The sequence below is a fragment of the Scyliorhinus torazame genome, chromosome 22, assembly GCF_047496885.1.
Source record: "Scyliorhinus torazame isolate Kashiwa2021f chromosome 22, sScyTor2.1, whole genome shotgun sequence".
NCBI classification, from domain to species: Eukaryota; Metazoa; Chordata; class Chondrichthyes; order Carcharhiniformes; family Scyliorhinidae; genus Scyliorhinus; species Scyliorhinus torazame.
Genome location: NC_092728.1, coordinates 80,999,264 through 81,015,804, shown reverse-complemented (window position 1 = coordinate 81,015,804; position 16,541 = coordinate 80,999,264). Strand labels below are relative to the sequence as shown.

General features: G+C 49.4%; 1 protein-coding gene across 5 annotated transcripts in view; it reads left to right on the top strand.

Annotated features, from left to right (window-relative positions):
* Nucleotides 1-16,541, top strand: part of LOC140399163 (nuclear receptor subfamily 6 group A member 1) — a 684,364-nt gene that overhangs the window by 606,806 nt on the left and 61,017 nt on the right. For all 5 annotated transcript variants that reach the window (XM_072488435.1, XM_072488433.1, XM_072488437.1 and 2 more), the window contains one exon: nt 2,095-2,349. In XM_072488435.1, coding sequence (XP_072344536.1) covers nt 2,095-2,349 — 255 coding nt within the window. The remainder of the gene's footprint in view (nt 1-2,094; nt 2,350-16,541) is intronic.

Sequence of the window (16,541 nt, the reverse complement as noted above, 5' to 3'; positions counted from 1 at the left end):
GGAATCTCACCACCATTGCCCTCGGGGGTGTCCCCCACTCGTGGCTTCCTCGTGTGCGCTCTGTGAGTCCTGTCCACCTCCAAGTGTCGGGAGAACGTCCCACCCCCCAGTAACTTCTCGACATGCCCACTATGTATGCCCCAGCGTCCGCTCCTTTGGAGACCTCTGGGAGACCAACAATTCTCAAGTTCTGCCAGCAGGACCTATTCTCTAGGTCCTCCACCTTCTCCAGGAGGCTTTTCTGCTGGTCTTTCAGCATCCCCACCTCCAACTCCACCGCTGTTTGATGTTCCTCCTGCTCAGCCAGCGTCTTCTTTACTTTCTGGATCGCCCGGTCTTGGGCATTCAGTCTAAGTTCCAACCGCGCAATCGATTCTTTAATCGGGTCCAAGCAATCCTGTTTCTGCTTGGCGAAGCCCTCTTGAATAAACTGCATGAGCTGCTCCATCGACGGCTGGGACCCCGGTCTCCGCCATGCTTTCTCCAGTTGCAGCTTCAGCCCAAGCCCTCTCTGTTCGCCTATTTCTTCCTTTGCGAGCATTTCTAGTCCGCCTCTCCATGCACTGATGTTGGAATCCACTCCACAATTGCCTCCACCATCAATTTACCGAATCAAGTCCGACAAAAAATCAGGGGAAAAGGTCCTAAGGTCTGACCCGAGCGGGAGCCACCAAAGCGACCTGCTCCTTCATAGCCGCCACCAGAAGTTGGGACCAAAGGCTTTTGACAGCAACAACTATTGCCATTTCTATATTGCTCATTACACATCCAGAGGCTTCTCATAGTACTTTACAGCATGGTGGGTAGCAGTTAGACAGAATGGAGAAAAGGAAAGGGATCAAGGTGAAGATATCTTTTAAAGGCTGAGAGAGAAGTGACAAAAGTGTAAATAGCGAAAAAGGGATATAGTGAATATATAGTAACTATGAATAGCACTTATGAAATAAAGGAAGCGAGTAGAAACAGGGCTGTATTCTTTGGCCCCACCCGGCACATGTTCGCCACGGGCGAAACACAGACAATGGCAAAATCCATTGACATCTGGCAAGATTCTCCGGCCGCCGGGCGGGCATGGCCGGAGAATCCCGCCCATAGTAAGTTAGTATCAGGAGAGAAATATGTGCAAGTAAAAATAGGCGAGGAGAAGATTGATTATATGGAGACGGCAAGATCCTGGAGGGATTTTAGGATGTGACTGGTTAACTGCTTTTTGAAAGAATATTAGACACATATCTTATTATCATTATTATTTTGAACAAATATTAGACACATCTTGTTATGAAAATATAATTGATGGGAAATTTGCAAGCATAACTGCTGAATTATTCCAAGGAACACTATATTTTTTTTCAATCATTTGATAAATAATAGGTTTCAACAATGTCATTTCTTTTATAAAATAAATATAGAAAATGCTAGAAATACGTGGGTCTAGCAGCATCTGCGCAGAGAGAAACTGTTGACATTTCAGATTGTGACTGGGAAAAATCAGAAATGTAATAACTTTAAGGAGATGAAATGGGGGGACAGAAAAAAATAAAAGAGAAAGTCTGTGACAGGAGACACATTAAATGACAAAAGAATTGGTGGAAATAACCAAAGGGAGTGGTAATGGAACAAGTAAAGAAACAGAAGATGGGTCTAGAGGAGGTGGAAATGGCAGAATAATGAATAGCTGCCATCCAAAAGCAAAAACAAGAATGACGCGGTTAATACTGAAACCTGCAAAGAAAAGGAGACAATATGGGAAGAAGGGAGTAGCAACAAAGATTACAGTCTGAAATTGTTAAATTGGTGTTGAGTCCAGAAGGGGTGCAAAGTGCTTTAGGACTTTTTTATGGTGACCTTTTTGTGATCATTTACCTCTCTAAAATGCTTAAATAATTTATGGAGAATCCACGATGTTGCACATTGTAAATTGCCTTTGAGAAAGTGTAGGCATGATTTGCAAAATGTCCATTTCCTATTTCATGCATGTTTTTAATCAAAGCCTGTTCAGGATTTTTCTAGATACATTTAAATAAATTCAGTTTAAGTTGTGTGTTTTCCCAAAGATTATTGTAATTTTCGATTTCAATATCTTGTTTTTAACAGATATAAGGTAACTCAGGCTGAGCTCTTTGCTTTACTTTGCCGGCTGGCAGATGAGTTACTATTCAGGCAAATTGGCTGGATCAAAAAATTGCCATTCTTCTGTGAATTATCAATCAAAGACTACACCTGCCTGCTGAGCTCCACCTGGCAAGAGCTCATCCTCCTATCTTCCCTCACTGTCTATGACCGACAGATTTTTGGAGATCTTGCTGATGTGACTTCAAAGTATGCGCCATCTGATGATGAACTTCAAAGGTGAGACAAATGGCATAGAATCCTTATTTTGCACAATTGATATTTATTTTAGACTACAGTTATGTAGCCATTTTTGTATCCATGTGAACTGATTTGGGTGCGCATCAGTGTAAAAGTGGCATTGTAAGCAGAGCCTGGTTGCAATTTGTTATCCCAAGCACAATAAAACTAAATGGCTCAACACCATCTCGATAGTCAACTCGTATCACCTGGGCTTCAAATTGGATGGTGTATAGTTTAGTATGGTGTGAAGCCAGGTTTAAAAATTGTTGGACAGTCCATTAGATATGGGGGGCATGGTGGCACAGTGGTTAGCACTGTTGTCTCACAGAGCCAGGGACCCGGGTACAATTCCAACCTGTGTGGAGTTTACACTTTCTCCCCGTGTTTCTATGGGTTTCCTCCAGGTGCTCCGGTTTCCTCCCACAGTCCAAAGATGGTGGGTTAGGTGAGGTTATAGAGATAGGGCTGGGAGTGAACCTAGGTAGGATGCTCTTTCAGAGGGTCAGTGCAGACTCGATGGGCCAAATGGCTTCCTTCGGCACTTTTGGAATTCTATGGTTCTATGTGTTGGATACTTGATAAATGTGTAGGATTTTCAATGTTAAGGGAGGGCACACACTCCCACATGCTCAATCCTAATTTTTTTTTAAAAAGCCACTGGGACCTGCAGCCCCCCACAATTTTTAAACCTGAGCTTTGCTCAGAATAATATAACTTCATTCTTTAGGCATTAATAATTTTAACCATTTTAAACATCAAATTTCAACAAAAACACAACAATATAACCAACAAACCCCCTGGGCAAAGACCCCAGCCAACATGGCTTACACACACAATGCCACCTTCCCCAACCATCCCTCCGTAGGTTCTCCTATCCTTACTTATCTCTCCCATGCCTCCACTTCGCCCCCCTCCCCCGCTGACAGCTTAATTTTCTCGAAGAAGTCGATGAACAGCAGCCACCACCGAGCAAACCTATTCAAGGCAAATTTAATTTTTTCGAGTCTGAGAAACCTCATCCGGGCCACAGTCATGTCTGCCACTGTGGACCACCTTAAACTGTATCAGGCTGAGCCTGGCGCATGACGAGTATGTATTAACTCTCCTCCGGGCCTCCTCCCATAACCCGGCCTCCAACTCCCCACCCAGCGTTTCCTCCCACTTTCTTTTCACCTCTCCTATCGGGGCTCCCCCCCCCCCCCCCCCCCCCCACTCCATCAGCTCCTTATAGATCTCTGAGACCTTTCCCTCTCCTACTCCTGTTCTCGACACCACCTTATCCAGTAGCCCCTGGGACAGCAGGTAAGGGAAACCTGCCTCCGCACAAAATCCCTCGCCTGTAGATACCGGAACCCATTCCCTCCTGGAACTCAAACTCCTCCTCCAGCTCCTCCAAGCTCGGGAAACCTTCATCAATAAAGAGATCCAAAAATCTCTCAATCCCAATCCGCTGCCACCTCCAAACCCCCACCCCCCCAGAGCGAATCGGTGGTTATCACATATCGATGCCCACACCGACGCCCCCCCCTTTCCACCCCCACCAAACCCCCCCCCCCCAACCCCCTCTCATCACCTCTAACCACATGTGCTGCCTCCACTGTCCCCACACCCTCAGGGCTGCCACTAATACCGGGCTTGTGGAGTACCGAGCCGGCGAGAAAGGTAGAGGTGCCGTTAACAGTGCCCCCAAACTCGTGTCTTTACATGATGCCGCCTCCACCCGCTCCCATAGCGACCCCTTACCCACTTCCTGATCATCGCAATATTCGGCGCCCCTAGTAATTAAAGAAATTCGGGAGGGCCAGCCCTCATGCCCCCGCTCCAGCAGCACCTTTTTCACCCGCGGGGTTTTACCCGCCTAAACAAATCCCGATATCTCTGCATTCACCTTTTTGAAGAACTCCTTGGGGATAGAAATTGGGAGTCTCTGGAAAACAAACAAAAACCTCGGGACGACTGTCATTATAACTGTCTGTACCTGCCTCGCCAATGACAACGGGAGCACATCCCACCTCCGAAAGTCCCCCCTCATCTGTTCTACCAACCGAGCCAAAGTCAATTTATGCAGCTGCTCCCACTCTCACGCCAACGCCAACGGCTCTCTAGCCAAGGCAAACAACAGCGGGGAAAGTGGACATCCCTGCCTCGTCCCCCGGTGCAACCTAAAGTAGTCTGATCTCACCTGATTCGTCCACACGCTCGCCACCGGTTCCTGGCATAGCAACCGGACCCAATCCACATTCCCCTGCCCAAACCCAAACCACCCCAGGACCTCCCATAAGTATTCCCACTCCTCCCGATCAAAGGTCCTCTCTGCGTCCATGGCCACCACCACCTCAACCTCGCGCCCCTCTGGAGGCATCATAATTGCATTAAGCAACCATCTAATGTTGGTCGGCAAATGCTGCCCCTTAACAAACCTCGTCTGGTCCTCCCCTATTACCCTGGGACGCAATCTTCGATCCTTGTGGCCAGGATCTTTGCCAGTAGTTTGGCATCCACATTTAACGGGGAGATCGGCCTGTACGACCCACAGTTTTCCTGGTTCTTATCCCGTTTTAAATGAGGGAGATCAACGCCTGTGACAACGTCGGGGGAGCATTTCCAACTCCTTTGCTTCATTGAAGGCCCTTCGCAACACCCCCGAGAACTTCTTATAAAATCCCACCGGGTACCCTCTGGTCCTGATGTCTTGCCCGATTGCATCGCCTCCAGCCCCTCTACTACTTCTACAAGCCCAACTGGGGCCCCCAGGCCCTCCACCAGCTCCTCATCAACCTTTGGGAACTCCAACCCTCCCAGAAACCGCCTCATCCCCTCCTCCCCGGCTGGGGGTTCCGACTCGAATAATTTTCTGTGAAACTCCCTAAACATCCCATTCACCCCTGCCGGGTCCAGGACCGTATTCCCATCTGTGTCCTTTACTTTCCCAAACTCTCTCGCAGCCTCCTGCTTCCTTAACTGGTGTGCTAACATCCTGCTCGCTTCCTCACCATACTCTTATACCGCCCTTTTTACCCTTCACAACTGCCCTACCGCCTTAGCCGTGGTAACAACCCAAATTCCATTTGCAGCACTTGCTGTTCCTATAACAGCCCTTCCTCCTCTTCATATCTCCTGTCCACCTGCAGGAATTCCTCCAGTAGCCTTTCTATCTCCACCCACTCCACCTTATCCCTGTGTGCCCAAATCAAAATAAACTCCCCCCTAATCACTGCTTTCAGTACCTCCCAAACCGTACGTGCCAAAACTTCCCCCGGTCATTAATCTCAACATACCTCCGGATGGCCTTCCTCACCTTTGCTGACACACCTCTTCCTCCGCTAACTGTCCCACATCTAGCCTCCATTGCAGGCGCTGCCCCCCGCCCCCCCACCTTGCTCACTCATAAATCCACCCAGTGCGGGGCATGAGCCGACACCACTATTGCCGAATACTCGTCATCTACCACCCCTGCCAACAACGTCTTATCCAACACGGAAAAAATCTATTTGGGAGTACACCGTGTGCACATGGGAGTAAAACGAAAGTTCTTTCGTCCTTGGCCTCCCAGATTTCCACGGATCTACCCCCCCCCCCCCCCCCATGTGCCCCGTGAACCCCCCAAACTCCTTAGCCGTAGCCGACACCCTCCCTGACCTCGAGCTTGACCGGTCTAGTCTCTGATCTAGGACCGTATTAAAGTCATCGTCCCCATAACTAGCCGATGAGAGTCCAGGTCCGGAATATTCCCCAGCACCCACCTCTTAAATTCCACTTTGTCCCAGTTCGGGGGATATATGTTTATTAACACCACTGCATCCCCTCCAATTTCCCGCTTACCATAACGTACCTTCCCCCAGAGTCCGCCACTATTTTTCCTACCTCGAAGGCCATCCGCTTATTGACCAAAATCGCCACTCCCTTCATTTTAATATCCAATCCTGAATTAAATACAGCCCAACCCATCCCTTCCTCAGCCTAATCTGGTCCCCAACGTTCAGAGACGTCTCTTGTAGCATGGCCACATCCGCCTTCAATCACTTTAAGTGTGTAAACACACGGGCCCTCTTGACCGGCCCATTCAATCCCCACCCCTTCCATGTAACCAACCTGGTCGGGTCACCCTGCCCCTCCCACCGCTGCTCAACCATTGTCCCTCTTGGGCCAGCCTCCGACGCGTGTCCCACACCTCCCAGGCCCCCCCTCGGGCACCGACCGTCATCGATCTTCCTCCCCCTTACACTTTAAATACCCTTCTCCTGTCAGCGGAATTCCCCCCGCACCCACGCCAATCCCAGATCCCCCAGCAACGACCCCTGCCCCCATCCCCTGACCTTCCACTACACCCCCCCCCCCCCCCCCCCCCCGCATTGCGCTACAGTGAACTAGCCTGCCCAGCTAGCCTGGCAGCCCCCGCCGTGATGCCTAGAAACCTACCCCCCCCCCCTCGAACATTCGTGCAAACAAACCAAAAATAACCCCTCCCCAAGCCCAAACAAAGAGACCAAGCCCCCATCCCTGAACAAAGAACAAACCTGAAGCCAAAAAAGAAAGAAATGCCCCCCAAACACAAGTTAACAGCAACATCGCAGCATCTCCACCGAAGTTCAAAGTCCACCTTCTCCTGCCAGTCCATTGTCTTTTTAAAAATCTACCGCCGAACCAAAGTACAATTCCCGGTCTTCGTAGGTCACCCACAGACGTGCCGGGTACAGTAGCCCAAACTTCACCCACTTCTTGTAGCGGGCCTTGTTTTTTTTTAACAAGTATTTTTATTACGGTTTTGCAGAATTTTTCATAATAAAACTGTAGTAACAATAATAACAAAACAAACTAGAGTGAACATTAATATAGTGCAAAAAGAGAATATACAATAACAATTAAATAGACATTACCCCACGTGACTCAGTCTTCGCACACTATCCCAATGAAGCACTCACCCCCCCACCCCCAATCTCCCTACAGATTGCTGCTGCTGCTGACATTTTAATTTTCCCCGAGAAAGTCGACGAACGACTGCCACCTCCAAGAGAACCCTAGCGTAGACCCTCTTACGGCAAACTTTATTTTCTCGAGGCTGAGAAACCCAGCCATGTTGTTAACCCAAGTCTCTACACTCGGGGCTTCAAGTCCCTCCACATTAATAAAATCCGTCTCGGGGCTACTAGGGAGGCAAAGGCCAAGATGTCAGCCTCTTTCGCCCCCTGAACTCCCGGGTCTTCTGACACTCCAAAGATCGCTATCTCTGGACTCGGCAGCACCCGTGTGTTAAGCACCTTGGACATTGCCCTCTGAACCCTTGCCAGAACTCTCTAAGCTCCGGGCATGCCCAAAACATGAGGACATGGTTTGCAGGGCTGCCGTTGCACCTCATACAACTGTCTTCTACCCCAAAAAACTTGCTCATTCTCGCTGCCGTCATGTGTGCCCGGTGGACCACCTTAAATTGAATTAGACTGAGCCTGGCACATGATGAGAGGAATTAACCCTGCCCAGGACCTCTGCCCACAGACTCGCTTCCAACTCCTCACCTAGCTCCTCCTCCCACTTGCCCTTGAGCTCCTCCACCGGGGTTTCCTCCACCTCCTGTAGTTCCTGGTAGATATCCGACACCTTCCCCTCCCCCACCCAGGTGCCGGAGACCACCCTGTCCTGTATCCTCAGTGGCGGCCACTACCTGTTTTTTTCAGGAAGGCTCGTACTTGCAGATATTTAAAGGCGTTTCCTGGCGGCAGATTAAATTTGTCCACGAGCGCCTTCAAACTGGGAAAGCTTCCGTCTATGAACAGATCTCCCATCCGTCTGATGCCTGCCCTCTGCCATCTTTGGAACCCACCATCCATCCTACCCGGGACAAACCTGTGGTTGTTACATATCGGGATCCAGACCGATGCTCCCTCCACCTCCTTTTACCTTCTCCACTGTCCCCAGATCCGCAGTGTCGCCACCACCACCGGACCTGTGGAGTAACGGGCCGGCGAGAATGGCAAAGGAGCCTTTATCAAAGCTCCCAGACTAGTACCTTTACATGACGCCGCCTACCCCCCCCCCCCCCCCCACTTCCTAATCGTAGCTATATTGGCCGCCCAGTAGTAGCTGCGAAAGTTTGGCGCTGCTTCCCCCCCCCCCCCCCCCACCCCGACTGCGCTCCAACAGCGATCTTCTGACTCGCAGGGTCTTATTCGCCCACACAAAGCCCAAAATGATCCTACTCACCCGCTTAAAAAAGGCCTTAGGGATGAAGATGGGGAGGCACTGAAAGATAAACAAAAATCTGGGGAGGACAGTCATTTTCACGGTCTTCTGCCTTGACCTTGTTAAAGCTCGCTCCCTCTCTTGGCCAACTCTGTACCCAGGTCCTGGTACACTCGGATTTCACTGCCCTCCCAAGTGCAGCGCCTCATCTGCCTGGCCTACCTCATAATTTGCTCCTTGTCCAGGAACTGGTGCAACCGCACCACCATCGCCCTCGCCGGTCCGTTCCCCTGGGGCTTCCTCATTAGCGCCCTGTGCGCTCGATCCACCTCCAACGGCCGTGCAAACGCACCCTCTCCAAGCAGCTTCTCCAGCATCCTCTCCACGTACGCGCTAGCATCGGCTCCTTCACTCCTCTCCGGCCGGCCCATGATCCTTGTATTCTGCCGGGATGACCGGTTCTCTAGGTCTTTGACTTCTCCTGAAGCCGCTTATGCTGATCGCGCTTCAGCCCCATCTCCGTTGCCATCAAAGCAAACTGCCACCTCCTTCATCTTCTGGATCATCTGGCCCTGGGCTTCCAGCCTCGTTTCCAAACGGTTGGCCACCGCCCTGATCAAATCCACCGCCCGGTCCAGGTCCTCCAGACTCTCCTTCCATTGCTGGGTGAACTTCTCGTTCAAGAAGCTCACCAGTTGGTCCGTTGACCATTGAGTCGGCAGGGCTGCTCCACCATCTCCATGTGCATTGCAGGCGCCGCACTAGCTCTAACCAACTGGTCCCTATTTTTCGACCAGTTCTGGCCCTTATCTCCATACACCAGAGTGTCAATCTCTTCCCCTCGCTCTCCTGCACCTTTATTCTGCCTCACATCCACCTGTGCCAAAGACTTGAGTACTGTTACCATATCCATGGAGGCACTGTTTGAATTTTTATTTCACCTTTAGAAAAGATTCAAGAATAAGCTTGTCAGACCACTTTAGTCTATAGGGTATTCTTTTTTTCACAATATTTCTTGTTTCTATGTTTTATTACTAGGTATGGCAGTTGCTACATTGATACTGAAAAAAGTTTGATAGTCACTTGGTTTAGACCAGACCATCTCTGCTCTTTTTTTCAGTGCTTGAATTCTGCACTGTATATCTTGGTCTTTCACCTAGAATGAACTAGATATCTTTTTCTCAAAAAAAACAAGTAGACACTTGTTTATTTTTTCTGTTAAGTATCGTAAATAGCACTGTTGCTTCACAGCTCCAGGGACCCGGGTTCGATTCTTGGCTTGGGTCACTCTGTGCGGAGTCTCCCCGTGTATGCGTGGGTTTCCTCCGGGTGCTCCGATTTCCTCCCACAAGTCCCGAAAGACGTGCTTGTTAGGTGAAATGGGCATTCTGACTTCTCCCTCAGTGTACCCGAACAGGCACCGTAGTGTAGCTACTAGGAGATTTTCACAGTAACTTCATTGCAGTGTTAATGTAAGCCTACTTGTGACAATAATAAAGATTATTATTAGTACCAATTATTCCTGATTACTTTCATTAGTGGATGCTAAAAACATAGGGTATTACAAATCTATCAGAGTTTGAAGAGAACATTTTTAGTGAAAGCAGGTTGGTATTGATGCTAAAATTACTGCCAGAAAGAAAACAAATAATATAGCTTTTATAGGATGCTGAAAAATTGTTCCTCTGTTTTATTATCTTTTTAGAAATAAGTCTACCAAATACGTCCTCTACAATTTGAAACAATTACGTTACACACCATTGTGGTATTTTTGTATCATATACTTCAATTAGGCTACCCTTTGGCACCTAGTACTTGTGGTGTTAAAAACATTTGATTCTTGATTAGGAAAGCTGTTTTGGATCTCCATATTTTCCTCAACAAATAGCTCATTTCTTTTTTAAAGACTAACAGAATGAGTTGTTTCGTTGGAGGAAGGAAAGTAGAATGGGAAAGGTGTAGGGAGGAACTACCATCTGATTTTAACTATCTATTCCATTTCTGCTGGGCGGGAGAATTAAAATTGTCTCATGTTTCAATGGAGAACTTTGACACATAAAGAATGATTGGAAGAAGGTGTGGACCAGAAGAGAGGAGAACACCAATCAACTGATTTTATACACACTAGAACCAGAATGAGTTGCAGAAGCATAATGTTTTGTTTAGCTTCAGCAAATCTGCTGTAAAGTTAGAAAATAAAATGGTACATCCACAATGTTGGATTGGATTAGATTTGTTTATTGTCACAGTGAAAAGTATTGTTCTGCGTGCAGCTTAGACAGATCATTCTGTACATGAAAAGAAAATACATAATAGGGAAAACATAAAATACACAATATAAATACACAGACACAGGCATCGGGTGTAGTACCACTCGGTAGAGAAGATGTGGGAAGCGATCAGATCAATCCATAAGAGGGTCGTTTAGGAGTCTGATAACAGCAGGGACAAAGCTGTTTTTGAATCTGTTAGTGCACGTTTAATGCGTGTTCTCAGACTATTGTATCTCCTGCCCGATGGACGAAGTCGGAAGAGTGAGTAAGCCGAGTGAGAGGCGTCTTTGATTTTGTTGCCCGCTTTCCCAAGGCAGCAAGAGGTGTTGACAGAGTCAGTGGATAGGAGGTGGGTTTGTGTGATGGACTGAGCAGTGTTCAAACATAACAACGGAATTGTTTGGTTAAATAATAAATGCAAGTACAATTAGATCACTGTACAGTTGTGAATGAGCTTAATTAAAAATATGGATTTTAAAATTAAGAATCTTTTAACTTACTATTTTAAGCAGTGGCCACTATTTAAATTCTAGAAGCATAGGAATGTTACAGTGCAGAAAGAGACCATTCTGCCCATCGTGTCTGCACCAGCTAAAGAGAAAAAATAAATTTGCTGCTCATTTTAATCCCACTTTCCGGGACCTGGTCCATACGTAGCCTTGCAGGTTACAGCACTTCAGATGTAGAGCCATGCGCCTTTTAAATGAGTTGAGCATTTCAGCCTCAAGTACCAACTTAGGAAGTGAATCCTAGACACCCACCACCCTCTGAATGAAAGGGTTTTTCCTCATGTTCCCTCTAAACCTTCTACCCATCATCTTAAATCTGTGCCCCCTGGTGATTGACCCCTCAGCTAGGGGAAAACAAGTCTTTCCTGTCTACCCTATCTAGACCCCATCATAATTTTGTACACCTCAATTAGGTCACCCATTAGTCTCCTCTTTTCCAAAAAAAACAACCCTAACATACCCAATCTCTCCTTGTAGCTGCAATATTCAAGCCCTGGCAACAATCTTGTAAGTATCCTCTGCACTCTCTCCAGAGCAATTACGTCCTTTCTGTAATGTGGTGACCAGAACTGTAGGCAAAATTCCAACTGTGGCTAACCACTGTTGTTACACAGTTCCATCATTACATCCCTGCTTTTGCATTCAATGCCTCGCCTAATAAAGGGAATAATTCCATATGCTTTCTTGACCACCTTGTTCACCTGCCTGCCACCTTCAAGGACCTGTGGACATGCACTCCAAGGTCTCTCACTTCCTTAGCCCCTCAATATATTCCCATTTAATGAGTATTCTCTTACTTTGTTTGTCCTTCCCAAAAGCATTACCTAACACTTTTCGGGATTTGAATTCCTTTGCCGCTTTTCTGGTTAACAACCGTCTAAATTCCTCCCCCTTCCTCCAGTCTGTGTGCCTTGAATGAGATAACCTCCCCCTGAACCACCACCTTCAATGCCTCCCAAAGCATGGCAGCCGATACCCCTCCCCAATCTGATTTAACTCCACATAATCTCTGATCAACCACACCATCTCACAGAACCCCTTATCCGAATCCGAAAAGCCCCGAATCCAACCTCTATCCCGGCCTCTGCTCCTGTCTTGAGCTAAGTCTAACCTCCAAGCAGTGCAGCGCATGGTCTGAGATCACGATTCCCGCGTAATTTCCGCTTACTCTGCCCCCTCCACCCCCACCAACACCACTCAGTTCACTACGAAAAATGTCGATTCTACACTATACCTTGTACGCTTGCGAGGAGGAGGAGTACCATTGATTCGCCATTCCCATCCTTTCCATAAACCCTCTCAGCTTCTTTGCCATCCACAACATTCCCATTGACTTGGGGCTCGACCTATCCACCCTGGTTTCCAGCATGCAGTTAAAATCACCCCTCCCCCCATAATCAACTAATGTGTATCTAGGTCCGGAATCATTCCCAGAAACCCCTTCACAAACCCCATGTCATCCCAATTCAGCGGGTAGACACTCACTAGCATCACCGGCATCCCCTCCAACACCCTGCTCACTATCACGTACCTCCCACCCGGTTCCCACGCTTCCTTGGCCACTGCAAACCCCGTCCTTTTGCTCAGCAAGATAGCTACTCCTCGTGACTTTGAATCAGTGGAATACCTGACCCACCCATCCGTTTCTCAACCTAACCTGATCCTTCACCCGGAAATGCATCACCTGCAGAAAGACCACCCCTGCCTTAAAGCTTCACAAGCGCGCAAAGACCCGCGACCTCTTCACCGGCCTGTTCAGTCCCCGTACATTCCATGTTACGAACCTTACCGGAGGCTTACGCCTCCAGTCCCCTCTACCATCCATTATCATCACCTTCCAATTATACCTCCATTGATTTCGCCCTGAACCGGGCCTATCGAAGTTGGCCCCCTTTTCCGCCCATGACCCCGTTCATTCTCCAAAACTGCCACTTCGCACTCCCAACTCACTTCCGTTCACCACCATTACCTGCCAACATGGCAGCTCCTGCCTGAAGGCTCCTCCCACCTACCCTCCGCCCCTCTCCCACCCTTCTCTCCTTGGTCTATGCAAACTGCTCCCCATGGATCCCACCCATACAAAGACAAGTCACCCCCACAAAAAAGAAAAGCAACACAGGTGGCAGGAGGGGTTGGGGCAATTGATCCCTTACAAACTTATTGCCCCTAAACAAACAACCACAACAGCAAAATCACCCCACCAGAAAAAAGGCCCCCACCCTCCCTCCTAATCTCAGCTGTTCCAGCACCTCCGTCTCCCATCAACTTCAGTTCTCCCCAAATTTATGGTCTCTGATGAAGTCATTGGCCTCCTCTGGATTTCAAAATAGTACTCCCAGCCATCGAAAGTCACCAGTACCCCAAACCAAATCTGCCTTTGGCTTCGTTTAATCCGGCACGCGTCTCCACCAGCTCCGCTCTTATATCTTGAAATATTCAAACCCTGTTCCCCTTCCATTCGCAGTTCCGTTTCTCCCTGGTCCATTGCAGGATCTTTTCCAACTCCACAAACATATAGAGCCTCACAGTCACCGCCCGCGGTGGCTTCCCCACTCTCGGCTTCTGTCTTAGTGGCCTCTGTGCCCTGTCCGCCTCTGGTGCCTTGTCTAACACCCTCTCCGCCACCAGCCCCGTGAGCATCCTTGAAATGTATCTCATGGTACTTGTGCCTTCCACATCCTCAGGCAGGCCAACGATACACAGGTTCTGCCCTCTGGACCTGTTCTCCCACTCCTCTACCTTTACCCTTAGCGACTTGCAAAGGTTCCCCAGGAGCCCCACCTCCGCTCCGCCCAATCACTGTAGTTGGAGATTACCTTCTCCTTCTCCAGAATCTGCAACCCCTATGCCTCCAGATTTTTCTGAACTCGCTCCATCGCTCCTTTCAGGGGTGCTACCATTCCCTCGATGATCTTCCAACGACCCTCATGCATCTGCTTTTGCTGCTGGAACTCTTCTCTAATAAGCGGCATCAATTGCTCCATCTGGGGCTTTCCAACTTGCGACAGCCCTTCCTCCTCCGCCATCTTCGCAATTCCTACTGCGCCACAGGTCTCTCCCAAATCCTTGGCCAGGTCTTTAACCTTTTTCTGCTGGGTCTGGTAACCAGAAGATATGCCACTCACGGGGAGAACTTCTCCACTACACTTTCCTGTCGAAATTACCCCACTTTTGGAAAGAAAGAGCTCAAACTAACACCTTCGAGCCAGAGCTGCCCTGTGTGCGACCACTCCCTCCATGGCTACCACCGGAAGATCGAGATATTGGATAGTTCGCCGCATACTAGCAACATGTCTGACTTTCTGTTCCATTGACTTCAGTTTTACTTCATGGTTTTTCAAATGTTGTTCCTCTTGGCCTTTAGCTTTCCCTGACTACTGATTGTGGACTTAACTTTTTTTTTTAAAATAATTTTTATTAAAGGTTTTCATAAAATATCAATAACAAAATGAGAAAAAAAAAAGAACCCAACAGGGTTAAGTACAAAACACAATCTAAAAAAGCAACCCCCCAAACCCCTCCCCCCCCCCCCCCCCCGTACCTAAATAATAAATTAACATTAACACCCCGACTTAAGACAACAGGTGTATACACTCCCTCAGACCCTTCCAGTGTAAATAAGATAAACAAAAATAAAGTAACCCCCCCACCCCCTACCCCCCGAGCTGCTGCTGCCATTGACCAATGTCTATCGTTCTGCCAGAAAGTCTAAGAACGGTTGCCACCGCCTAAAGAACCCTTGTACCGACCCTCTCAAGGCAAATTTCACCCTCTCCAATTTAATGAACCCTGCCATATCGCTGATCCAGGATTCCACGCTTGGGGGCCTCGTATCTTTCCACTGAAGGAGAATCCTTTGCCGGCTACCAGGGATGCAAAGACCAGAATTCCGGCCTCTTTCGCCTCCTGCACTCCCGGCTCCTCTGCCACCCCAAATATTGCGAGCCCCCAGCCCGGTTTGACCCTGGATCCTACCACCCTCGACACCGTCCTCGCTACGCCCTTCCAAAATTCCTCCAGCGCTGGGCATGCCCAGAACATATGGCCGTGATTTGCTGGGCTCCCTGAGCACCTAACACACCTGTCCTCACCCCCAAAGAACCTGCTCATCCTTGTCCCGGTCATGTGTGCCCTGTGCAGCACCTTAAACTGTATGAGGCCGAGCCTCGTGCATGAAGAGGAAGAGTTCCCCCTCCCTAGGGCATCTGCCCACGTCCCCTCTTCGATCTCCTCTCCCAACTCCTCCTCCCACTTACCTTTCAACTCCACCACCGAGGCCTCCTCCTCCTCCTGCATCACCTGGTAAGTTTCTGAGATCTTCCCCACTCCCCCCCCCCCCACCCCCGAGAGCACCCTGTCCTGTACTGTGTGTGGCAGTAGCCGTGGGAATTCCACCACCTGCCGTCTGGCAAACGCCCTTACCTGTAAGTACCTGAAGGTGTTCCCCGTGGGGAGCCTGTACTTCTCCTCCAGCTCACCCAAACTCACGAACTTCCCGTCCACAAACAGGTCCCCCAATCTTCGTATCCCTGCCCTGTGCCACCCCAAAAACCCTCCACCTGTTCTTCCTGGGGCGAACCGGTGGTTCCCCCGTAATGGGGTCCACGCCGAGGCCCTAACTTCCCCCCCATGCCGCCTCCACTGCCCCCAAATTTTGAGGGCCGCCACCACCACTGGGCTCGTGGTATACCTCCTTGGAGGGAGCGGCAGCGGCGCCGTTGCCAGCGCCTCCAGACTCGTACCCACACAGGATGCCGTCTCCAGCCTCTTCCATGCAGCCCCCTCCCCCTCCATCACCCACTTGCGCACCATTGTCGCATTGGCAGCCCAGTAGTACCCACAGAGGTTGGGCAGCGCCAGCCCCCCCCTATCTCTACTCCGCTTCCCTTCTCACCCTCGGAGTCCCTCGCGCCCACACAGACCCCATTATACTCCTGTTAACCCGCCTGAAAAAAGCCTTCGGGATAAACACGGGGAGGCACTGGAACAGGAACAAAAACCTTGGGAGCACCGTCATTTTGATTGACTGCACCCTACCCGCCAGGGACAGCGGCAACCTCTTGAAGTCCTCTTCCATTTGCTCCACCAGCCTTGTAAAGTTAAGCCTATGCAGGGCCCCCCCAGCTCCTGGCCACCTGGACCCCCAAATATCTGCAGCTCCTCGCCGCCCTTTTTAGTGGGAGCTCGCCAATCCCCCTCTCCTGGTCCCCTAGCTGAACTACGAACAGCT